General features: G+C 41.5%; 1 protein-coding gene and 1 long non-coding RNA gene across 5 annotated transcripts; one reads left to right on the forward strand and one right to left on the reverse strand.

Annotated features, from left to right (window-relative positions):
* Positions 1 to 536: 536 nt before the first annotated feature.
* Positions 537 to 14,930, reverse strand: FOXL3 (forkhead box L3). Of its 3 annotated transcripts, none has more exons than XM_013176768.3 (4): positions 14,856 to 14,930; positions 4,774 to 4,902; positions 3,867 to 4,035; positions 542 to 3,515 (listed from the first exon to the last, which is right to left on the reverse strand). In XM_013176768.3, the coding sequence occupies exons 2-4, from the start codon at positions 4,878 to 4,880 to the stop codon at positions 3,033 to 3,035; spliced, it is 759 nt and encodes a 252-aa protein (XP_013032222.2). In that variant the 5' UTR covers positions 4,881 to 4,902; positions 14,856 to 14,930; the 3' UTR covers positions 542 to 3,032. The 3 variants fall into 3 exon arrangements, with proteins under 3 accessions (XP_047924099.1, XP_013032222.2, XP_013032221.2); XM_013176767.3 differs by lacking the exon at positions 14,856 to 14,930 and adding an exon at positions 5,215 to 5,396; XM_048068142.2 differs by lacking the exon at positions 14,856 to 14,930 and having other exon boundaries at positions 537 to 3,515; positions 3,867 to 3,933; positions 4,774 to 5,040.
* Positions 14,931 to 14,964: 34 nt separating this feature from the next.
* Positions 14,965 to 18,003, forward strand: LOC106033332 (uncharacterized). Of its 2 annotated transcripts, none has more exons than XR_007164901.2 (3): positions 14,965 to 15,177; positions 15,358 to 15,471; positions 15,747 to 18,003. It is a non-coding gene; the product is annotated as an uncharacterized lncRNA (long non-coding RNA). The 2 variants fall into 2 exon arrangements; XR_010825130.1 differs by having other exon boundaries at positions 15,066 to 15,266.
* The last annotated feature ends 6,852 nt before the right edge of the window (positions 18,004 to 24,855 follow it).

Consider the following 24,855-nt stretch of genomic DNA (forward strand, 5'->3'; position numbering starts at 1 on the left):
AAAAGGTAATTTACGTAAATTTATCCACGACCAGCATACGGCAATAGCTCACAACTTTGTTAATGGAAACCTGGTGATCCATAACACTTGTGTGGGAGACATTTGCTCGGGGGTAATACAATATTAATGTTAATATCAATGATCGATCAGAGGATTTGCAAGAAAGGCATAAAGTATTTAATTATAATTACATTGGGAATGGCTTTGTAATGGCTACGACATTTGAATAAGGTCACGTCTAGCCCTCACCCCTGTTATGTTGTTCTATATTAAATGCCATTCACTTTAAGTGCTGGAAACCTTTCTGGAGTCGTCAGAATATAATATACTGGGTAAATTGAAATATGTCCCTTCATTTTTTGAAATATGATTGATATCCTTTGCAAAACAAATGTTAACACCTATTTGTACACAAATTTCTTTGATTATATGTTAGGGAAACTCAAGTATGACAGTCTCTCCTAGCAGGCACTTTACTGCGAGCAAAGGAAATGGTTATTTGTGAATATTAATTCATCTCACTGAAAATGGTTTTGGAGCTCTGCTGCAAATCTATATGGGTATATTTCTGCCTTTCCTAATGCATTTATCCTGTAGTGCTTAGTAGCTATAACTGTTTCACCATTGGTCTCAGCAGCCCACTGCATTCATCTGGGCAAGGTGTATGCTTGGTGGGAACTTTTGCTGTCATTTGGTTACCTTTTGCTAACAGCAGTAACAAAGAACACATAGTAAGAAACATATGCACATTTCACTGCAAAAAATATATATTTCAAATATAGTGCCATGTGTACTATAACTATCAGCTTAACAGCAGCATTGCATGTTTAAAACAATCAAGAAAAAATATGCATATGAAGCATGAATATATAAATGTAGAGGTGCACACATATCGACACACATGTGAGTGCATGCATATACTGAGGTACTCACTGCAGACATGCTTCCCACACCTATTGACTACTGAATATAAATACTAAAGGAGCAAATTCTCATTTATCTTCAAATGAGAATCCGTCTTCCCAGTGACCCCAGAGGTTTTCGTCTTTTTCTAACATCAGTGTAAACAGATGATCAGTTGGGTCTAATGAGTCAAATTTTGCTCTCAGATAATAGCCTAGAACAACCATTGATTCACAGGAACTGAAAACTCCCATTTGAAGGCAGAATTTGGTCACAAGAAGGCATCCCTTAACAGTTTGGGAGACACGCAGTGATGTGACTTTGACATGATTCTCCATTTTGACTTTTTTGAAGAAGCAAAGACTTTTGCATGCTATGGAAATGCCAGAAGATAGCAAGTTTTATAGTTTTCCCCAAAATGAGCCTTTATTACCAATCGGCATGAAATACTGCTGATGGTAAATTTTCAGTACATGGCAGGATTTTCAGCATCATAGCAACATACATCATGCATTTTTACAACATATAAGTACAGTAATATTGCTCCTTTTCTCAATAACAATATATAAGAATATATAGTATAAATGTACAGTATATATTAGACACAATGTAAAATAACTTAGTGAAATGTCAAAGCTTCTGCATAAAAATTCAAGTCATGCCTGAGCATTCCTCTAGCACAATTTGCTTAATCTTATCTCATATACCTTCATTTACCTTTAGTTCATGTTGTAAAGATAATTTTATCTCTATATATGTAATTGCTTAAAACCACTAGAATCCTTGTATTTTTTTTCTTTCTTTTTTTCCTTTTTTTTTTTTTCTTCTTTTATCTTCAATAGGCAAAGTTTTTAGTAGCCAAGCCAAAACCAAGATTTTGTAGTGTCTCTGCTGATGCTGCCGTTAGGTACTGGGAAGCAATTTATCATGAGCAAGTTATATAAGAACAAGTTCTTAAATGCTAGTTACAGTTCATCATAGTCCATCAGGTTCTGTCCTGAAACACCCTGCTGCATGTAAATGGTAATGAAAGGGCTTTCATTAGAAATGGAGCTCATTATCTGACATTGCTATCTGTAAATTATAAACCTCACCAGCTTTCCTGAAATCGTATCAGGTACCACTTTGGTAGTTGCTCTCAAGAAGGATCAATAAAAATCTGTTTAATAAGAATATACAACTTGTTTCAAAGCAGGTGGGTGGAATTTTGGCTTCGGTTGACACTGAACACAGCTTCTTGGAAAAATGTGTCTCCCCTCATACTTGCTAAATGAAATATGTTCAAGGACTTTCCTACAGCATCTCAGGAAGCTTTCTGATAGTACCAGGGGAAAGTGTTATTTTTGCTTTTAAATCAAAGTATTAGGAGACGCTATGCCTCTGCCACATTATCCATCAATGTCTACCAGAGTTCAACAGCCTTGCAATTTGCTTTCGTGGAGTTTTTCTGAATACAACTTTAACAGTTTAAACCAGTCTGTCCTGAATATCAACAAAAATATACCTTAAACACTTATTAATAGATACATTTACTAAATAAAGATGGATTAAAACTGCATAGTACACAACAGTTTGAGACATGATGCTAAAATAAAAATTAAGGGAAGACAGAGTGATTTTCTGTGATTCCTTTTAAGAAAACAAAGCCCCCCCTGCCCAACTCATTACATTCTCAGGCAGCACATATCAACAGAATTACACTGTTTTAGATCAGCTCAAGATCTGACCTATACACTTCGGTGGAATTGATACTAATTTCCACCAGTGAAAGTGGAATCCGATTCACTTTGTCTCTAATAAAGTGTTGGGTGATGAGCAAGTCTCTTTTCTGTCGGATTTTGCTTAAAAAAGGAAATTCTGTGTGGTGGTTGGTGATGTCCAGGGTATTTTAGAAAACAAAGCTAGAATTTCATGGATTTCAGCATAGCAAAAACTGATATTGGTTACAGTTATTTAGACTTTAACCTTATCAAAGTTCTTTGGGGATAGACAGAGTACCAGCTGGTGAATCGGTAGCCCTTTCTGCGTACTGCTCGGGGAGAGAAAAAGGAGGCAGATGGCTGATTTTCAGTGACATGAGGCTGCTGAATACACTGCAACTCAGATTTTGTTACCATGTATAAATAACATCACATTGTCCAGAACTGGAGATTAATCTGCTGGGCCTCCAGTAGATGATATTTATTTTCTTGCATATTGTACTGAGATCTCAGGACAGGCAAAGGGTCAGGGGCTGAAAGAATGTAATCGATGCTGAATTTAATTTCAGAATCCGATTTTGCTAAGGAGGAATTGCTCAGGCTCTGCCTGCTGGTCGTGTTGTTTGGAGCAAACCCACGAGGCTCCAGTAGTCTTGGTCCTGATCCAATTCTTTCGTGTTTACTTTCAGAAGAGGAAATACTGTTAAAAGCAGAGTCCATAGGAGACATATCAGGGGATGAAGAACCTTTCCCTCTGCTTGATCTCTGCTCTCTATGTTCCCTTTTCATGTTCCTCCTCCTCCGTCTTCTCCTGTAATTCCCATTTTCAAAGAGATCCAGCATGGATTCGCATCCCGTTGCAAAGCTCCAATAGTTTCCTTTCCCCTTCTCATTCCCTTCTGTTCTGGGAACCTGTATTTATTTAAAGGCAGTTCAGTATTTGTATGTGTTACAGATGCTGCTGCTTAACATCTGCATTCATTTACATTCAAGAATGGTGTAAACACATATGACAAGACTTTTAAGCCTATTCTCTTTCATTATATGAATAGGATGTAAACTCCAGCCTCTTCAATTTGTTATCTATTAGCACACATCAGACAAGGACATACTCTTTATCTCTATAATTGACAACTCAGGAAGATTTTAAGTGATTTGCAGCTCAGCTGCTCCTTTTCCTTCTTTCCTAGTTATGGGATTATTCCTGCATATTTTTTTTAGCCATGCACAGTGTGTATGTAAATATATAGTTATAGGTCTTACCTTCACAAAACAACTGTTTAATGATAAGTTATGTCGGATGGAGTTCTGCCAGGCTCTTTGATTTGATCTGTAGTAAGGAAATTTCTTCATTATAAAGTCATAAATGCCAGAGAGGGTGACTTTATTTGAAGGACTTTGCTGGATGGCCATTGCAATTAAGGCAATGTAGCTGAAAAAAGGAAAACTTGCTGTTACAGAGTCACCTTGCCCACATACTCCGTTATTAGGACTACACAGGTATGTGTGTGTCTATGAGCCTGCTTCCAAAAGTTCTCCTTTTCTGCACCCAGGTCTCTGGTTCTGTACCCTAGCCCGAGATGTCCGAGGGACGAGCCCCAGCGCAGTCACTGCCTCTCATCTCCGATAACCAGCATGAAATGCAGGCATTACTTCCAGGCAGCAGAGTCCCAGAGGATTAAAGAAAGATCACCCACCTCTCAAGCCCCGTCAGAAAAGTTCCCCTGAGCTGAAAGGCTGCAGTGAGACTGACCAGGCTCAGAGCCCTGTCACCAGAGACCTTGCCTGCTCCTGGAAAGGACCTGTGAGCCCTACACCGTGCATCTTCCCACCACAGCACCGATTATCTGCATCCAGCTCCCCCATTGGCAAGTTACACATTTAATTCCCCTTCTCCTAGGGCTCCTGGAGGTCAGAAGAGACCATTTGAGTTCTGGTCGCTCAACAGCATGCCGGAGTTGCTGTGACCCCACACAGGAAGAAACAAATCATGAACACTTCAGGCACAGAGAGGGGGGGAAATCTGCCCACCACGGTGCCAGCACCAGGACCAGCCCCACTATGCACACCTGGGGCGAGGTACCCCACTGCCCCGAGTGCTCTGATCCCACTCTACCAGAGCTCAAAATCCTCCCCAGGGATGAGGGGACTTGGAAAAACTTCATCTTACCTATACGCCGGTCTGGTGAATTTTTTCTCTTCGTCAGAACTACAGGTAGGATAATCATCCCCATCATAATTAAAGCAGTTATAGGGGTACTGTGTGTTGTCAAACATCGTCCTGCTCCTTGCTCAGCTCCTGTGGAGTGAGAGAGATGGAGTGATGTTTCTCAGAGCTTGGGCTCCCTCCTCCCTTCTTCCCTCCCCTCTGTCTGCCTCGTTCCCTCTCTCCCCCCTCCTCACTCTCCCTCTCCTCCGTACACACATACTCTCCCTGTTGGGGTGGGGATTGTTTTTGCAATTCTTGCATCCCAGACAGCCCGTCTGTTAGCATATAATTTTTTTTCTTTTTTTTTGGGGGGTGGTGTTATTGTTGTTGTTGCTCTCGCCTCCAGTGGGGCGGTGGGGCCGGGCGCTGGTGACTGATGGAACTGGTGGATTGGGGGTGAACCTTTGAACTGGGGTGTGCGCCGCCGGTAGCTCTGCGTGGCTCGCTGGGTGGTCCGGGCTGGAGCGGGGCCAGTGCTTCCCCCGCCACATCCACAACGTGACAAAAGCAAACAGCATGATGTTAATAAATCATGCTTCAAGGTCCCTGCTTGGAAATTAAACTTTGAGAACAGAGTCCAGCTCCCCCCCACACCCCCTCCAGCCCCCGAGTCCTCCCCCTTCTTATTTTTTCTGTCCCCAGTGAAGCAGGGTGGCTTTCTTATTTATTTATTTTTAGAAACCCGACGTACAATAAACAGACAATCCAGGCAGTAACGCATGCTTGTCCCGATCTGCAATCTATAATGCAGTATAATAGACATAAATTATATTTCCATGACTAAAGGAAAATGTGTATGTTCAAAGAGAGGAGAACAGAGGGATATGAGGGACTACTGTCAAGCAGGAAAGTAAAAGGAAAATAGCTGTAGGCAGGAGAGCTGCCTGTGTGGGCTTTGATCTGAAGGATGAATTAGACTAATAGCCCTGTGTGTTGGCATCCAATACTGTAACAATTTAATAGTTTTTCAATGCTTTGGAGTGTTTTCCAACAAGTGATGTAAACCGAAGACATCACACACCATTTCAGAGGGGACTAAAAAGGTGTATGCCACATGATAATTAAATTATTTGAAGACAGCTCTGTCCCAGGAACTAGCCCCAGGAGGAAATGGGTATTGGAAAAGAGAAAGCAAATTGGTGTGCAGAGAGTTCTGTGGATCGAAATATAAAAGCAGAACCACTAGCAAGGCAACTCTGTTTTCTATAGCATCCTTCATACAAAGTATGTCCCCAAACCCCTTTTGGAGTTAAAGGATACAATTAGGGGAAAATTCATCCAAGTGATAAAGAGCCCTTCCAAGTGATGTTTAAGTGTCTCATAGGGTTTTGACAAAGATGGGTATAAAGTAGCTTTTTTGGTGGAATATAATGTTACAGTATATAGCAGAGAGTAAGGAGAAATACATGGCATGAAAATGTAGATACAGGAGGTACTTTCTATGGAATACAAAGCCAAGTGAAGAAATCCAAAATAAAAAAAAATTATCTTCACTCTAAAATACATCAATAGGCATATGCATGAGGCATCCACTGCAGAGGAGGTCTTAATACAAAGGGTCAGCTACTGCTGCCCAAGGCATTGGCAGGGCTTTAATACTGAGTAAGATGGAGCAGATTCAGTGATAAAGAACGAAATATATAATGTCTGATCTTCATTCATACTCTGTCCAGATGGTTTAAAATAAAGAAGAAGAGGGGAACATGGACTCAGGAAGATTTTCCTGCACTAAAGCAGAAAACCTTGAGATGCAAATAAATGTCTACTTGGACTTTTAGCAGTGGTTCTTCTCTTTGAAGGTGTTTTACTTCACTGACATTTCAGTAATACAAGCATTGTTGTTTCTGATTTATCACAATTTTTTTAAAGTTGGGCTAGTTGGCTCTGATATTACATAACCTGTCAGTACCCTTCATACTCCATTTACAAAAATCAACTTGATGAAAAAGTCAGACAATACACTTTGACCAAAACCTTCATGTACTTACTGAGAGTAAGTAGTAAGTAAAGATTTCTGTAAAGGGAATGACAGCAAATTAATGCAGTGTCATTCTTTTTGTAATATGATTTACCTCAATTCCTGCATCTTCTAGCCTTGGTGAGTGTAATCAGCCCACTCCTGTCTAGCACATCCATAATGTTCATTGCTGTTGGTGGCTACCTCTGCTCAGTGAAAGAGCTCATTGCCACCATATTCCTCACCCATTTCAGTGGAAAAATAAAAACAAAACAAAAACAAAACAAAACAAAAAACTTAGATTAACTTTGTATCTCGGTGGTTGATTTGTGACTCTAAATTCAACAAATGTGGTGAGTCATGAGAACTGGCTCTGGTGTCCTCAAGGAGCATCTCAGGAGTGAGACTGTGGTGGACTCTGCAGGGCACATTTGTAAGATGCATAAGGAAACTCCTGCCTTTTCCTTCTGTGTAATAGGCAATCTGTGAATAAATATTACTTCCTAATTGCCAGCAGTGGACTGGAGGATTTAGGTTTGGGATCTTTAAATATCACTAAATTCATTTGTTGTAAATTCATATAGACCACAAGAAGAATGCAAACCATTTTTGAATCCAACAAGATCAGAAAAGAAGCATACATTGCCTCTCATAAACTTGCTGTTAAAATCCAGATACGCAAAACCGACGGACTATTTCTCAAGGTATTTTTTTAAAGCCTACATACTGATATTTTATCCCCAAGTGAATGTTTATGGTCCAATTATAATCCTTGAAAATAATACTCATAAAGAAAGGCTAACACACTCTTATATGTACCATGGCAGAGTTAGCAGGTGTCGTGCTTATGGTGGCAAAACATGTTGTACAATCGCTTTTTCCTAGCATCTGTGCAGCCGTTATAGTTTAACTAGAGTAACTATAACTCATCCCTGTCATTACCATAAAAGTATAATTTTGCCGGGGTAGTGTTTTCTTATGTTGTATATTTTCAGAACACAAAGTTGTAAACCATTTGATTTGAGATTGTAAATAGGCAATAAAAACACTGTGAAAGATTTACATTTTTTTTTTTAATGTTGGTATTAAAAAGTTATTTGCAATTTTTGTAATTATGACACAGATTACGGAAATTGTGCATGAAATGCAGACTGGCCATAAATCCAAAGAGGGATGAATTACCAATCATTTTATCTCCTTGGAGTACCAGTAGGTACTTCAGAGTGTGGGACTGCATGCTGGCATCCCAGTCCTCTTATTGGTGTAGCCTGGCATCACCCAGCATCACAGCCTCTCCTGTTTTCTCTCTGACTTGGGCACCAAAGCTGGCTGCAGTTTGGGGTTTTATCCCAGACCTTTTAATTTCATTGGAAACGTGGTGGTCTTCAGCAGCTTTCAATGGTAGTCTATATCACCAGTAAACTGCTTTCTTTTTAGCATGAAATCTACAGCTCTGGCAAAAGGATGGGGAAATTAAGGTGGTGGTAATTACTCTCCAAGTTGCTCCGATATGGGATAAGGAGAAGGACAGTCCCCAAGACGTGGCTGGGTCTGTGGCTGTGGTGGCACCTGATACCCCACATACGTGATCTTCTGACATTGAGCTCAGTGATTGCCATTTTGAGGAAAAATATGAGTCTTGCCAAACTGTACATCCCCATTTCATCCTAAATTACTCTCCACTTCACCCAAGTCTGTTTGCTGATGTTTTCCCTTCTGCTTGTCTTTTATGTCCTTGCATAGAACTTTATGGAAATACAGTTTGCACCACAGTTTGCAGTTTTCTGCTGGAGCTCAGTGAGAATTGTTTATGTTTCCTAGCGAGGGGATTATTTGGAGAGGCATTCTTCATCTGCATGCCTTCTAGCTGCAGCAGTGTGAAACTCATGCATAAAACACAACACAGGTTTCTACTAAAACATGGAACATGGATAAGAAATCTTCAATAACAACTCATCACATTGGAGGGTGGTAATAAGAGAGCAACTGTATAAACTAGCTCAGATATATTATTCCTACCCTAGGTAAATATAGAGATTCACAAGACATACGTGAAAATCCATTCCTGGGCATTTTTAGTATCTTTCAGTAGTGAAAAATAGGAAGAGTTTTCAGAGTCAAAAGCTGTTTCCATACCTACTCCTGGTTTGCGACTATTGGCCAAATAAGCAGTTTTGTCAGAAATTCCATGTGACCAAACTGAGGGTTTTCCATGGTCTTGTGAAGTCCTGTGACCACTTTGTCACCAGGAGAGGCTGCATGTCCCTTTGGACCAGGCAGGAGTTTTCCTCTCTATGTGGTGTGCAGACTTGGTACCCCAGCCCGTCACTCCCCAAAGCAATGGATTGATTTATTCTCTATTATCTCCCTTTCCAAGAGAACGACAAATCCTTTTCTTGAGGGAAGCTCCCAAACAAATGAAATAACTACCAAATGGGTAAGAAGCCAGGAGCTGCTTCCATGGGATCAAGGTTTCAAAGACAGTGAAGGGAGACAATAAGCAGGTCTCTTATTTTTAGTCATTTATTAAGCAAAAATTCTTGACTTTTTTGAAGTTGTTTTCTACTTAAAACAAAAAATGATAGAAAGAGAAATTAAAAAAAAAAATCCAAAGAATAAAAAAAGATAATTTGAGGTTGGACAAAATGGTTTGTGTTTACCCCATAAATTTTTCAAAATTTTACCCTGGACCACGGACATTCTGTCTTGGTTTGCCCAGGACCGTTCTGTAGGAGGGATGCTGGTGGTTAAAAGGCCACATATGGATTTCTGTATTTGATACAGATAAATGAGACAGAGGTTCAGAGTTTGCTTGCTCATGCTTGGTATTCTCCTTCTCGGTGGCACAAGATTAAATCCTCCTGTTTGACTTTGCGTGTAGATAGGATAAAACACAGTAGAAATGTGCAAGGCTGCGAGGGAGATTTGGCCTTTCTGCTGGTGTGTTTGTTCCTCCCTCAGCTGTGAAAGTCTCCAGAATCACTGATCCATGAGACTTTTGGAGACAAGTAGGGAGAGATGGAGGATTTGAAGAGGGGATAAATCAAGAGGTGATGCTTATTCTTCGCAGCATAGTGCACCTCTTGGACCGGCACAGCACTCATGCCTTGACTCATGTCTACACTTGTTTACCAAAAACGGACATTATCTTGGCGCAGCTGCCATACCTCATCCATCTTTGGTCATTTCTCATTTCAGCTATGTACAAAATCATTTGGCTATAGACCTCACTTCATACATTGTTTGAATTCTGCACCAGACACAGCTAATAGCTCGGGCCAGGAAACTTGTTCCAGATGTTAATTAACTCCCTCTGCATTAACTGGAATCACACAATTAAGGCCTGATTATTTATAAAATCATTTTGTCGAGAGAGTTAGGAGAAAGAACATAAACATCCTGGCTCACACTTTCACAAAAACGTCCATGTGCTGTTAAATTGGGGAAACTGGCACAAGTTGTCACATTTATTTTCAGCCATCATGGTTGAGTATAAAGGACAACAGTCAACCAAGCATGGAGGAGCAATGATGAGGCAAAGAAGCTAATTCCCAGCTGAGCTAAGGTTTACTCTAGGGACAAAAATGGGTGCCAAAGATGCCATAGGTAATGGGGTTTTCCTACCACCATAAATCTAAATGACAAAACAGACTCACCTTACCCAGTCACAAATGGCAATATTTAGGAGTTTGGTAGCCACTTAGGGGCTGGCCAGTGTGTATGGTACTTTGCCTGTTCTCTACCACATGGCCTTTGGTTTGAGGGCCCTTGTTTGCAAACAAGCTTTGCCCAAACTGACTGTATGCATGTGGCCCGATAAGTGCAAAGGTAACAGCCCCATGGCAATGCAGGCTTCTTGAAGGGTGAGGAGGTGGGGGTCTGGGCTACTGAAGCACATGCACAGCTTGCTTGTGCTGCCTGCACCTCTGACCACCAGAGACAGGCCATGTGAGAAACCATGACCCTCTAGGGACCATTGGAATCACATCTGAATCAAGGGACCATTTGAATACAGAGTCCCTAGACTTCCAGTTCCTACTTTGGACAAGTTTGTGAGGTTGGGTTTGTGCATCTGTTGATCTGGGACCCACAGCTGTAGTGGCCCATGGTCATTTACTGTCTCTTTCTGCACCCTGTTGGCCCCTTTTAGCATTACGATTGCTGCACCTTGGGAGAACAGAAGGGGCAGGGAGAACCAGCACCATTATGTTTTGCTGATTTTATTTTCGTTTGAAAATAATAATTCATTCCAGTTCACTTACTCATAACTCTCTCACCCACACAGAATTTTCTGGGAGTTGCATGAACAATCCCAAAGCAATGCAGATCAAACTGGCAGGAGAAGAGCAACTGTAAACTGGGTCTTAAGCAAGTGCTGCTGCTGAAGAAGGGGATGGTAGCCAGGGACTGTCCGGTTGTGTGCAAGTGAGCTGCAGGATCCCCCCTCTCCAGACCTTACATCTACCCTTTTCTCTTCAGCTATTCTCTTCTGATTTCTTCATAAGCTGCAACTTGTGGCTGTACGAACCCTCTAGGGTATTCCAGTTTTCCACAAAACCTGTCTTTAAAATGGAATCATGCCTTATAAGATGTCTCCTCCCTCTCTCTTGACAAATGGTATTAATGTTTCTCCATTACCAAAATTTCTTTTTTCCCATTAAAAAAAATATATATATATTCTCCTAAATCATAGCTGTGATTTGAAGTATTTTTCCCTGTAAGCAAGTTCAATTGTCAAGGGTTTTCTTAATTCTGAAAAAAATACCAAACATATTATGTTTTGATAATACCAGTTAAACTGCTCTATTCCATTCCAGGATAAACACTTAATGGCTAAAATGTCAGGGACATCTGATTACTTTTTCTTCAACGCCAGACATAAGTCTTCTTCTCTCCCTCTGAATTAAGATAATCATTCAAAGTTCAGCATTTATCATCCTTCAAGTATATGACCATCTATCACATGAAAGTGAGTCTCAGCAGAGAATCACTGGCTAACATTGCATTTTGAGGTTTCTGCTGATAGCTCCTTAAAGAGGTGTAAGCTTCCTTCTTGCTTTCCAGCCTTTTCATCTTGTGAAGGTTTCCTGATGCTTACAGTGGAGTCTAAAGAAAAATAAGCTTTGATCTCTGCCTCCTGAAGTGCATTATCACCATTAGTGTAGTTCCATGTGAAAATATTTGGAGTGTAATGCTATTGTCTTCAGTTCTGCTGTCTTTGGGATGGTGGGAGCTTTGCTGTGTGTCTGTTTGTGAAGTCTTATTTTATGTCTGAACTGGCTAAGTGTGCTAAAAGCAATATATATATTTAAAAGAAAAAAAAAAAAGCTTAGATTTTGCTTCTTCCCATTGATTTTTGACCCCAGATTATCTTTCTTCATCAACATTTCAGTCTGGTCATTTTGATACGTCTTTGGGATTTAGAAGTGTCTGAAGCCTAATTGTAGTGTTTCAAGTTTCTCACCTGTCTTGTGCTCAGCATGTAGCTACCTTCCTTTAGACAACTGAATTTAACAAAACAAAAGCTTAGAGAAGCTGGGTATTTTAATGGAAAATCATCTCCTTCCCGTTCATCAGGTGCCTGGTGCTTTCAGGTATATGTAAGTAAATTCTCAGTAAACCACATATTTTGATTAAGAGTTGAAGATTTCCTTATTTGAGAGTCAAATCCTGTGCATTTTCTGTCTAACCTATTTTTGTAATAACATGTTAGACTAGGTGTGCAAGCAAAAGGGCTGTTATTTAAGAGCTCAGTTAATGAGTATTTGGGAGAACAGTTTGTTTTTATTTAGTATCTTACTTATTTTCCAAGTTGCCCATCAATTCTTATGAATAATTCTCAGGACTTCAGAATTTAGAAATACTGGTTACAATTTGTGAGCTCTGAACAGAACACTTTCGGGGAAATAATAAATGATGGCATGCATATTTATCTGCTGGCATGAATTTTAAGACAAACAGCAATTTATGAAACTTCAAGGATTCAGGGGCTCTGTATTTGTCTGTATGCTCAAAAGTTAACAAATAGGATCTTAGAAATCATAGGGGAGCAAACTCAGCACTTTTACTATGCAAAAGATATTCCTAAATCCAATTGTTTATGTGCACGTCTGCTCTAATACTGCTGAACAGTCCCCAAAGTGAACAAAGCATATCTCTCCTTAGAGCTGCAACCCAGCCATATGGTAAAAATGGTATTACTTGAGGTATTTCACAGCTTCACAAGAAACAGAGCTAGGTTTATGCCAAGTGTACTGCCCACACAGCAGTCTGAAGCCACAACTACTAGGGGACCCAAATTGCCCAACATTGTCCTGGTAAAATAGAGCCACAAGTAAAGGACTTCTATCAGTCGACACCACAGCAGCTGCCCAGGGTGGATGGAAGCAGATGAGGAGGAGCTGAGTGTGTGGGTGGTGGCGAAGGCAGTGACACAACCCAGGAAACAAGGAGGAATGTATCCATATTTAATTGCAGATCCTGTTGATAATGATAGTCCCAAATAGGAACTTTATGTTACCATTTGTAGACTGTGGCCCATAAAGGGACAACCAGTGGGTGGAGGTGAGACACAGGGATGGTTTCAAGCATTCTTTCTTTATAGCTTTCTGGGATTCTTGACAATTTTTTTCTCTCTTTTTTTCTCTTCAATACTAGTGAATTTGGAAAAAAAAAAAAGATAGAATCACACACACAAAAAAAATATATATATATTTTAAATGCTCAGAGCCTAGTAAATAATATGCTGACCCTCCAAAGCATGTACTACCACTGCCCAACACCCAGCATTGATCTGAAAAGAAGCAATGGTACAAGACAGTCCTGCCTATTCTGCTCCATGTCTCAGGTTTTATCTCAACGGAACAACACCATGCACATATTAAAATGAGCAGCAGAGATCAGTAGTAGAAGCATCCTCCTGATGTGAGCTGCATTTTCCAATGCAGGGTCTGACAGCAGGAGAATAAGCACAGCTCTCTGCTGACTAAGCTGGGCTCGATGGTGCTTGGTGTTATTTATTTAGCATACCTGGAAAAGACTTGAAGCAGCATCTACCTGATGAGCTCTGGGCTACTAAAGGTAATTTACACTGAAGAAGCAACTTAGAGACAACCTTAAAAGTCACTCAGCTATGAAGAGATATGCGTTAGTATTGACAACGATTCCCTATTAGAGCTGAGGTAGAATTATGATTTCTAGGAAGCAGGATGCAAAGCAGCCAAACAATCACTTAAAATAAGCAGCAAACCCTATTCTGGCACGTACTGCAGAGAGATCTGCTGGCAGTGCATCACGGTATGCTGGTGGGTGAGAAACTGGAGCACAGGAGTTTTACAGGTCATACAAAATACTTTGGAGCTATTCTGCAATAACTAAGCTTGGGCAGAGAGCACTTCTTTCTGTTCGTTTCACTTAATAAATAAAAATCAGACACCAGTGTCACGGAGAGGCCGTCTGAATCAAGAACTCACATTTTGAAATAGAACTGAATATAAATATTGGATCCCAATAACTCTAAATTTGAAGCACACAGAATTCATCTCAGTCTTTTTTTGTGGCTGAGGGCCTCTGTATCTCTTGCTAGCTTTTGTGGGGAAAACTTCTAAAAAAAAGGCATCACGACTATTTATATTTGTTTGTTTGGTATGGGGTTGAACAGCATCAAGCAGAAAGCCAGAGATGTATTTAGATTCATTTCCCTGGAATACGGGTGGGGATGGACATGTTCTTGATTAAAACTGGGAGTTTAGAAGATTGTTTCCCAAGGTTATTTTTGGTTGCTGGAGTCTGGATCTAAAGCTTGTCGCCTGGCTCCAACCCCTACACATTCATATCTGATTTGGCCAATTTGGAACTTAATCTTTATTTGGAAGCAAAGGAGAGCAACTGTTCACAGATTTTAAGGGATGCCCCAATTTTTCTTAGGACAGTGTAAAGCTATTTGAGGTAATCTGGGTCTTACAAATGCATCTGTTTTGCAGCTTGTCAATATATTTTGTTACCAGATGAAGGGGAGATTGGGAAATCTCTGAAATTCCTTTTGATGTCTAGGGAAAGGAGAAGACTTTTGTATAAGGACACCCACCTGAAAAGTTTTCTCATCACATTGCCCTCCAGAGCAATTTGGCTAAAGGTGTGACGTCAAAGTGCATTCAGAAACTGTCAGCATTGTGATGCACGAGCGGGTTGTCACCGCAAAAATGTCCCCAGCAAGGGTTCAGCTGTGTCCTGGGGCAAGGCATCAGGATGCTCCCAGTGGAACATCAGGATGTGGCAGGATGTCGAGGCCCATCAAAGGGAAGGATCGCAAAAGTCACTGCCTTCTGCTCCCCTCTGCCCTAGGCAGGGCAGGTGTCCCTGCTGGCTTTGTCCTCTCCATGCTTGTTTGTGTGACCAGACTCATGAAGGTTTGACTAAGGGGAGAGCACAGGGTATGGCAGACTGGGAAGAGCAGAGGCTCCTTCCACAGCTGTGCCTCGCTGCATATTCCTACAGGGTCAGATGCTGTTCCTTGCCAGGGATCAAATCCCCCTTAATCCATGGGAGGGAAAGACCCCTGATGCTGCCTTCTTGGTTTCATTATGCAGGAGCAGAGCGGAAACCGTTAGAGAGACCATTTCCAAGCACAGCTGCCCAGAAAACTTCATGGTGTATATTCATGGCATTTCCCTCCGGATGGCAGAGCAGCAAGGATTCTTTGTGTAAACCCCATTTAAAGATTTAATTTAGCTTCATTGCTCTGCTCCCTGAGGTGGCTGGAGCAATGAGAGGAGAGTCACCACTTTCCTTTCAGAGTAGAGCGCTGACAATGAAAAAAATTAAATTTGTATGTTCTGTCCCAACAAACAGTACTTCTAAAGGGAATATTATGTCAGTACTGTGGCTAGTTATTTTTTAGTCCCAGTGGTCTGGGGCTGCACAACAGCCACAAGCATCATATCAGAGTGTCCACTTCCAAAAACCTTTTCTTCTGCAGAGTCAAGAGGATCCAAGAAGAAGTTTTAATTTCAGTCTGGCAGCAGAGAAAAGCGAATGCATGTGGAGTGAGGAGTCAGGAGTACAGACCCACTAGTTCTTCATGAACTGCACATGAGTGTTTTTACACTGAGTTGTTCTACTCAATGCAAAAACATTGAGGATGGCACTGCTGGTCTTATCACAAACTGCTTGACAAACCACTACTCCACTTGCCAGGTGAATTTTGTCAAGTACCTGCGAAGCGAAGCCTGACACTAAAAAACAGTAAACTGCAAAATGTGGGTGACCTTCGCTGGTCTCGCCATTTAATTTGTACATTTTCTTTGTATTCCTCCAACATGTCACTGTTAGCCTGTTTGTATTAGAACTGAGAATTATCTGAATGCAAATACTATGTCTCTGTGTACGTATTGGTGCATCAAGCAGTCTCTTGCTGCCTTCTCTAGGCCTGTTTCAAACAATTGTTATAGCAGTTCATAATTTTAATTTAAACATTTTTATTAGTAATTCATTCATTATCTGATGGGAAAACTGAGCCTGGTCTCATCTCTTGCTGGACACCTGAGACCTAGCATGTACCTGCACTTTGGAGGTAGAAACCTGTGGCTCTGAGAAGCTTCACTGCTCCCTGAATCATCTGCTGCCGTTCATAGCAGCACCCTGGTCCTCCTGCAGCTGTGCAACACCTACCAGCTATCAACCTCTAAAGCAACAAGTCAATAAGAAAATTGTTTTCTCGCTACACCACTAGATGCCCACCTTTCTAGCTAAGTGGTCCAGGGACTGGAAACAAGTTTTTTTCTCTTTGAGCGGTGAATATTCTTGAGCTGTCACAGTGTAGAAGGGTATTTTTTGACATACAGATGACCTCAGTTCTATCTAAGATTTCATGGGTATGTACCCTGGCAAAAAACATTTACCTTCCTCTGAGCAGTGCATTGATTAATACAGTAGTACATGATAATATCCTAACAATAAACTGATTAATATTTTGATAAATCAGATGTCACACAGTAAACCAGGAGACACTTCTCCTGCTGAATAAAAGATTGTTATCAAGCTTAATGTGAATTTAATAAGAGCACACATGCAACAGCTGGCTCCATGGTGTTCTGGTCGACTATGATGAACTTTCACGTGAAGATGGGAAGAACGTGTATTCTTAAAAAGGAAGCAAACAGAAGACAAGAAAGAGGACTGTATATATCATACTGTATGAATACTTATTGTTGGTTAAAGATTGACCATAATAACAAAGGATCATAGGAATAGCTTGCTACTATTGGGGGCAGGGAAGGGTTAACAGGGCCAGGGTCACGTCTCTGGAAAGATTTCATCCTGCTGTGATGAACACAGCTCCTTGACAGCATTCACACAGAGCCAGGAAAACCTTTGCCGGCGCATGTGGTTCTGCAGAGCTGCTCCAACGCCTACAAGGAGGCAGCAGGGATGTGGAAATGTTTTCTCTACCCTGGAACATAGCAATATCTGCAGCAAGGGTACTCCTCCAAGGAGCAGTCCAGAGCTGGAGCAGGGTGATGTTCCTGTTGCCCTCTAGATGGTGCAGTCTGATAAAAAATTTGAGGAAAAAAAATGCTTGGATTGCGATCTCTCTTTCTTCTGGGCAGAGGTTTTTAATTGCATTTACAGAAGGGCATATTGCCAGTGATTGGGAACTGGAACACCACAGTGCTGGTAATTCCCTTAAGTGGTGGGATGAGAGCCAGGTCCACGACGGCATATGCATATTTTCTATAACCTGGTGCACTCTTAGGTATTGTACCTTGAGCTATTTTGCACATTAAGTTTCTACCTAAACCATTTTTCTAAAGCTTTTTATATATATATGTATATATATATATATTTAACTTAGGAGTCTGTGCCAGGAAATGCACTGAGTTTCAGAGGTCAGACTGGGAAATATCACAGAGCTGAGTAAGAGACCGGGTTTAATGTTTTTGAGTATTTACAGTTCATAACCACAGGTTCCTGACTGCAAATTTCTACTGAACAAAACCAGTAGTGTATATGCTGTGCTGCAAAGGAGATATTAACAAAGCTGACCATTGTCAAATGGAATTAATGAAAAAAAAAAAATGAAGACAAGAAAACACACACACACAAAAAAAAAACACTAAAAATTGGCAATTTTTAAGAAGCAAAAACTCATGCAAAAAAAGAAATCTGTTTGAAACAGAGGACAGCAATTTGAGGTGAAAGCCCACTTTTGATTTACAGATGAAACAATGACACCACTAGAGTGAAACAAAAGCAACATACACCACTTGAGAAAGAGTGTGTGTACGATGGGTAACGTCCAAAATAAACTGGAAATCATTTGGCCCACAAAATGAATGCAAGTGGAAGATATATAATTGAAAATCCAGAGCAGGAAGGGTTACGGAAGATAAAAAGGGTATTTGTTTTTAAGCAAAACATATCCTAGCAACACCACAGTCCTAATATTAGGTGGAGATACTGAAGCTGACACAGCCATGGGAAAGCGAGAGGTATCCAAAAGATACCTTCTGTATTTGGAAAGCAGATCTCTTCTTGGCTGGTACCTCCTGGTCTGTATAGCTAGGAAAATGTTAGACATCATTTGTCAGTGAAAAAGTCAGATTTGTTCCTAAGAGTACTAGAAGAATTGGCCAAGGAAGTCTCTGACCCATGAGAATTAATTTTTGGGTAGCTTGAGTGGGTCAAAGTCCGGGACTAGAAGGACATTACTGCTGCATTTATACTTGAATGGTACAGCCAGTCCTGCAGGTGGGACATCTTGTCATCCAAGAGGCTGATAAGGAATCCTATGAAGATGAAAAGCATGCACAGGACTATAATTAATGCTAAACAAATAGAAAACAGATAAGGCCTGAGTTTACAAAGTTGGCAATTGCCTGGATGTGGTACGATTGCCAGACTGGAAAATAGGTATATGGGAGAAGGCAGTTTTACCTCCAGTAAGGCAGTTTTACCTCCAGTTGCACCAGTGACGGGACTGTCCATGAGCTGAAAAGTTTGGAAGTGCTGATGGGAGTCTGGGAGAGACTGACACGGCCAAACTGAAAGAGCTTAGCTGAAAGAAAGGTTGCAAGGGACCATGACTACCAGCTATACATGGCAGAGTGAAAATGGGCATAGCAAAAAGGTGACACATTCAGGCTGGAGAGAAGACACATTAAGTGGAGGCCATCAGAGGAAGCTGCCAAGGGGAGCAGGCTGCTTTGCTGCTTCCTCGTGGCTTCAAATCAGCTACAGTCACCTTTTAGGTAACTGCTTAAGTCAGATAATTACTGGGCTCAGTCTGGGGACCCCTGGTGAAATGCTGACAGAAGGAAGATCAGGTTTGGATCAGGTCTCAGGTCTTCTCCTGGCCTTTATCTCTGAAGGAATGAAAATTGTCTCTGAAGAAAGATTGATAGAGACAGAGTGCGAGAGGAAAGGGTAAGCTGGGGATTTCCTTTTTCCCCCTTGTTCATATAACTTGAAATCAGCTGCTGCTCATCTCAAGCTTGGTGGGTCTCTTACTCAGTAAAGTAAAACAATGACGTTTTTAAAGGAGGGCTTTGACACATTTTTAAGGACAAGGAGCACCTGTGAGTGCAGCCCCAGCTCCCACCTGTGTGCAGTACAGCCATGCTGGTACAGCATCACACCTGAGCTCAGGAACCTCACTGAGACTTCATTCCCCCATACACAGGCACATTCACTGGCATTTAAGCAATTCACCATCTCCTCCAAGGTAGCACGTTACCTCCAAGACCCAGCAGGCCAATGTGCCATTGCTGTGATGGAGATGTTGGAGTCTGGGCCCTGCTCTGTAGCACTGACAACCCCCTGCCCGTGGATGTCCCTTAGTAGGGATGGACACTTCCACACCAACAACCCAGCAACAAACCAATATAAGAGCTCCAGAGATTAAAATTTGATTTTTTTTTTTAATCTTAACAATTTCTTGTCAGTATATAATTACTATTTACCGTGAATTGTTCCTCTCCTGCCCTTTGAAGTGACCTTCGCCCAGACCTGCTGGCCTCCTCCAGGCTGTGAGGGAGGCAGCAGGGTGTGTGACTTCGCTGAGGCAGCCAAGACTCTAGTCAGACCAGGGGACATGGTGGCAAGGCATGTGGCTGGTTTTTGCAATCGGTTGTAAGCTCCGGTCCAGTGGGTTTTTAAAAGTATTATCAGAAGTGAAAGGCTACATTTAAAAATGTATAAGCAGGGGCTTTCAGCTCCGCATGCCTTCATTCATAATTCACCAGTGCTCATTTCTATAGAAGATTTGGTATTTTTACAAGGTAAATGTATTTTAAAACCTTTCTTTACTTTGCAGTGAATGTGAGATTATGTGAACTTCTTGAAAAGAGGTAGAGGGAAGCAAGCTTTAGAATAGGGTCTCCCAGATAGCCATGAACTGATTGTAATTTCCATGCAATTCAGCTGTGATTGGGAAATGTTGTTGCATTCCTGTTCATAGTACAGACATGGCTTTGGTGCTGGTAGAGAGACTTTTCCAAAAAGATCTCCAAATTCTTGGCTGGTGACTATCATTATCTGCATGTTTATACCTGAAGCAAAGGAACTACCTGGTGGAAAAGGGGTGAGGTCAGTCTTGTCTCTTCCTCACAGGCCAGAGCGCCAAAATTCTGAAACCAGTTCAGCAGACTGGTCTGGCCTGAAAGTCGCACCACTGTGTCCTAACACCTAAACCAGCCCTGAAGACAGTTGATATGTAGGGATGACAGAGAGCTCTGTAGATGCTAAGCCAGAATTGGAGCAAATTCTCCGCTGAGTAGGAGACCATTTTCTCAGGAGAACAAGAAAAGAGGTGGTTCCAAGTCCCTGACCCTTGCCCACAGCCACAAGACTCAGTTGCTCTGTTCACTCTCTTCATGTGCAGACTGAAGTTGTCTGAGTTATAAATTATCTTCCAATGCTTTCCCTTGGCAGCAGACAGAAGCTTTTCCTGTAACTCAGTGGGAAAGAGTTATAGCACACTGCAGGTCACTGTAGGCCAGGAGCTGGGCGGACAAGTTCTGGAGAAGTCGGGGCAGACATCAAGTCACAGCACGGCAGGGATAGTCGTGCACAATAGCTGGTCACATTTCAGCTAAGCTACCTCAAGATATAATATGTGCATATTTCATTTAGCTTTGTTGCAAAGACACACTAAATTGATTTGTCCAAAGTCACCGTCTGTGGCAATATAGGGAATTAAGCTGTGGTTCAGCCCCTAGCTGGGTCTGAGGTGTAAGGCTGTAAGCAGTAATGCATCACACCAACACGTAGCAGCTCTCTGGCTCCGGGACAGTTTGTGCCAAACATGACAGATGAGTGACATTGTACTTTGAGGGTCATCTCCAAAAGAGCTGGACCATGAGGGCAGAAGGACTCTGATGCAGAGTGAAGATGTGAGGATGCTCAGTGCTGATGGCAGCATGTACCTTTACCCAACTCCATCATGCTCAGGGTCCTGCTGGCACCAGCCACCTGGGTCCTGCTACCCTCTCACCCGTGTGGTCTGTCCACGCAGGCCCAGCATCTGAGCGTGATTGGGGGAAGGACAGAGAAGCTCTTTCCTCTAACGAGAGATACCCACTGTGTCAGTCTCCACGGTAATTAGGAGCAAAGCACTTTTAAAGCACCTTCCCTGCACCTATTATACAGGCACAGTGTGAGGTGCAGCCATTAATCAGATAAGCTGCTGGAGATAACTGCTAATTGAGAGCAGGCTGAATCCCTGAAGCTCCCCTCCCTCTTCCTACCCATGCTGAAACGTATAATTTGTTCTACACACTGGTGTTTGAGGGCAGGTTGTGGCAGGTTGGGACTGGAGGAGGGGGTAAGCAGTGCTTATACAATAACAAAACATGCATAAGTGACATGGCCCTGTCCACATGTGCACACTGGTGAGGATGCTGTGTGTTCTTGTTCCAGCTCTGCAGGGGGAGGTAAGGGTGGGTGGATGATAGGAAGGAACTGGGGAATTTCCATGGACCTTTGACTCTGAACGTCCAAATTGGTGGCCTCCAGCTCACCAAATCAGCAACAGGATAAAGTGTTTCTAGCAGGTATCAGAAAATTCAGCATGTTTATCTCATTTGTTTAATGCAAGATTGTGTTGTAATACCCAGTACTTAAAGAAAAGGAAGACTTTTGCAATGGCAGCCTTCCTGAAATGACAGAGCCACTTGCGGGTGAAAGTATTGCTGCTCGTTATCAGACCTCCAGAGAAGGACTATCTGGGACTACATACAGAAATGAAAAGTGAATTGTCATTGGCAGAATAAATCAGGTGGAAATTCACAGAAACCGCTGGAGTTGCACTACAGTGAAATTAGAGTAAGAGGCATCAACCAGGCCCCATGTCCCGGATGTGCTACACCACACTCAGCAACCTCCAGACAAAGTTGCTGCTACCCCTACCACTGTGAATGATCACCTGCTGCTTTATTTTCAAACCCAAAGCTACATTTTCATCCTAATTTCCTTTTCTGCAAATGGCTGCATTTTTCCCCCATCATGATCATGAGCAAAGGATGCTATTAAAAACTGCACTAACTCAGAATTAACTGTGAGAGAGATTTTGACTTGGCCTACCCCTCTTAGGCACTCTTATCCCTCCACTTCATTGCTGGCTCAGGTGGGTGAATAGAGGCATTAGAAATGTGTGGTCCTTGGGACAAAGACAGATAGGATAGTGCCAGTCTCCCATGTGGCATCTGGAAAGGAACAGGGAACCATTGGTGGATGGAACCAAGACAACTCTTTGTATGAGCTGTTCATGCTTATTTTTGTACCCAGCACAGCCTGATTATCCGAAGAGCAGTCTTTCTGGGACAAATGCAAAGAAGAAAGCCTCTCTCCCTAACAGGGCCGTTTGGGGACAGTCTCTGCCCGAGCTTGTTCCCATGCAATCCCCAGCCAGACTTGGCTCTTTTTCTCCTCCTCTGCTCAGTTTCTCATCCTTTAGGAGATGCCTAGGACTTAGTGATGAAAGCCTGCCTCATTCCCTCAAAGGATCAAATCTGTTTGGCCTGTTTTCCAGCCTGATTGATGTTTATATCTATTAATTGTTTTTCCTCTCATTTTCTGATTTCCTACTGATATCACAGAAAGCCCTGAAGAAAACAATCTTTGATGGAGAATAACATATTTCAAAAGACAACTTCCCACCTCCAAAGTTTGTGGATAATTTGAAGATTGAGTATAAATGGCTTGCAAAGCTGCTTATCAATGTGTTTTTCCTTCCAGTACCTCAAATTATTCATTTCTCTGCGTATGTTAGGCATCCCAAACCCAGGCATTTTCCATAGAAAGGACAGAGGTGTTCCCTGTGTGCTCACTGAGCTATACACCTCTTACATGTCCTGCCAATTTCAATTCTAAACAATATAAAATTTTTAGCATCTACTGTGACAATGACTTGTGTGTTGCTTTATCTTCCACATGCATTTGCAAGTGAGAACAGCATGCACTTCCTGAGGCAGACAAACCCTGTGAATTTCTATAGATGGACAAACTGAGATGAAAAAAATGTAGCGAGGTCACGAGATCGCAGGAGTTGAGATGAATTTTGGAACTGGAGATTCTGCTGCCCAGAACTTTTGGCTACAGATAAAGTTACACATTAACCATGGGATGTGACTGTATCTGAGCCAGGTTAAGGTTTTCAACATTTAACAATGCCAAAGTTGGGAATTCAGTGGAAAAGTCTTTTGAGTCACAATATGTGGCAAACTCATATTCAGGACAGATGGCATTTTCTAAAAGTAGCTGTTTACTCCTAGAATTACTCTTCTTCCTTCCTGTGGCATATCTTCCTCATTCAGTGGTGCTCCTGCCCACAAGCTTGTCTTTTCCAGCATATTTCTTGTGGTAATTTCAACGATCTTTTTTTTTTAAAAAAAAAAAAAAAGAAAAAAGCTATAAAAAAAACTCTCTCTCTGTCTTTGTCTTCTTACCTTCATGTTCCTCTCTCACAACATCCTGTCCTAATTACGGATAAATGTACAATGCTTAGTTATTTTGGAAAACATCTTCCGTCTTCATATAGAAGGTATAATTACAAGGTTAGTTCATCTTGCATTTTGTTCAGCTAAATGTCACACCCTCTATTTGTGTTTTTCTTTCCTTTGTTTCCCTCTGACTAAGGAAATCAAGAATAGATTGCAAAAATAAATATACTTTGCTTCATTTTCTTTTGGAAAACTGATTTCAGCTGTGTTTCCTTTAACCTTTCAAAAAGCACCACAGTCTGTTTCAGGTGTCTGCCACCATGACCCGTCCTTTGTGACAAACTCCTCCTGTTTCTATGCCAGTGTGCAAATCAAGACAGATTAGGATTTTTCCCAGCAGACCCAACAGGAGCCATACACCACGCTTGACCCAAATCATTAGACACCTTACAGGGCAGAACTAAACCCAATTAAGTATCTTGAAGGTGCCATTCTGTGTCAGCCTCATAGTCCCATGAGAAGACTCTGTGGTATTCCTCATAGTCTGAACATTAGATTTTCTGTTATTTAAGCCGTATTTTCTTTCAGTTTGGATTATGACTTTCCACTGGCACTGTGTTCATTAAAAGGCCTTTAAGTCCATAGCAGTATTCTTAAGTGTTGCTCATTAACTCTTGGAAAGCAGACAACCTTTCCTCTTGTATGTTGGAGAGGATGAAAGCACTTGCAAAAGTCTTCGTTATAGAAATAAAAGTAGTCCAAGAAACATAAAGCTTTTTTTCTTCCTGTTCCACATGGGTTGCTCTGTTAACACAGTCTTATGTTATTTCTGGATATATTTATGATAACCCTGGAATACTTTAACACAGATTCTTCTCTTTATGTAACAGCTAGCATTCCTACCATAGTGCCTGGAGGTCTTGCCACTACCCATCACTCTGGTTTCAACACTCGTTTCAGGATTAAAGACACAGATGTTGAATTTTGCACTACTCACAATGGAGAACTATTTGTCTGTTTTTAGTTTTTAACTCCACGCTTGTTACAAAATGAAAGACATTACAACTCTCAAATGATGGTGTTCTTACTTTGGGCGTAATGGAACTGCAAATGTAATTATTAACTTATTTGCGAGAGAGAGAGAGGGGA

Source organism: Anser cygnoides, chromosome 15 (genome assembly GCF_040182565.1).
Source record: "Anser cygnoides isolate HZ-2024a breed goose chromosome 15, Taihu_goose_T2T_genome, whole genome shotgun sequence".
Classification (NCBI taxonomy): Eukaryota; Metazoa; Chordata; class Aves; order Anseriformes; family Anatidae; genus Anser; species Anser cygnoides.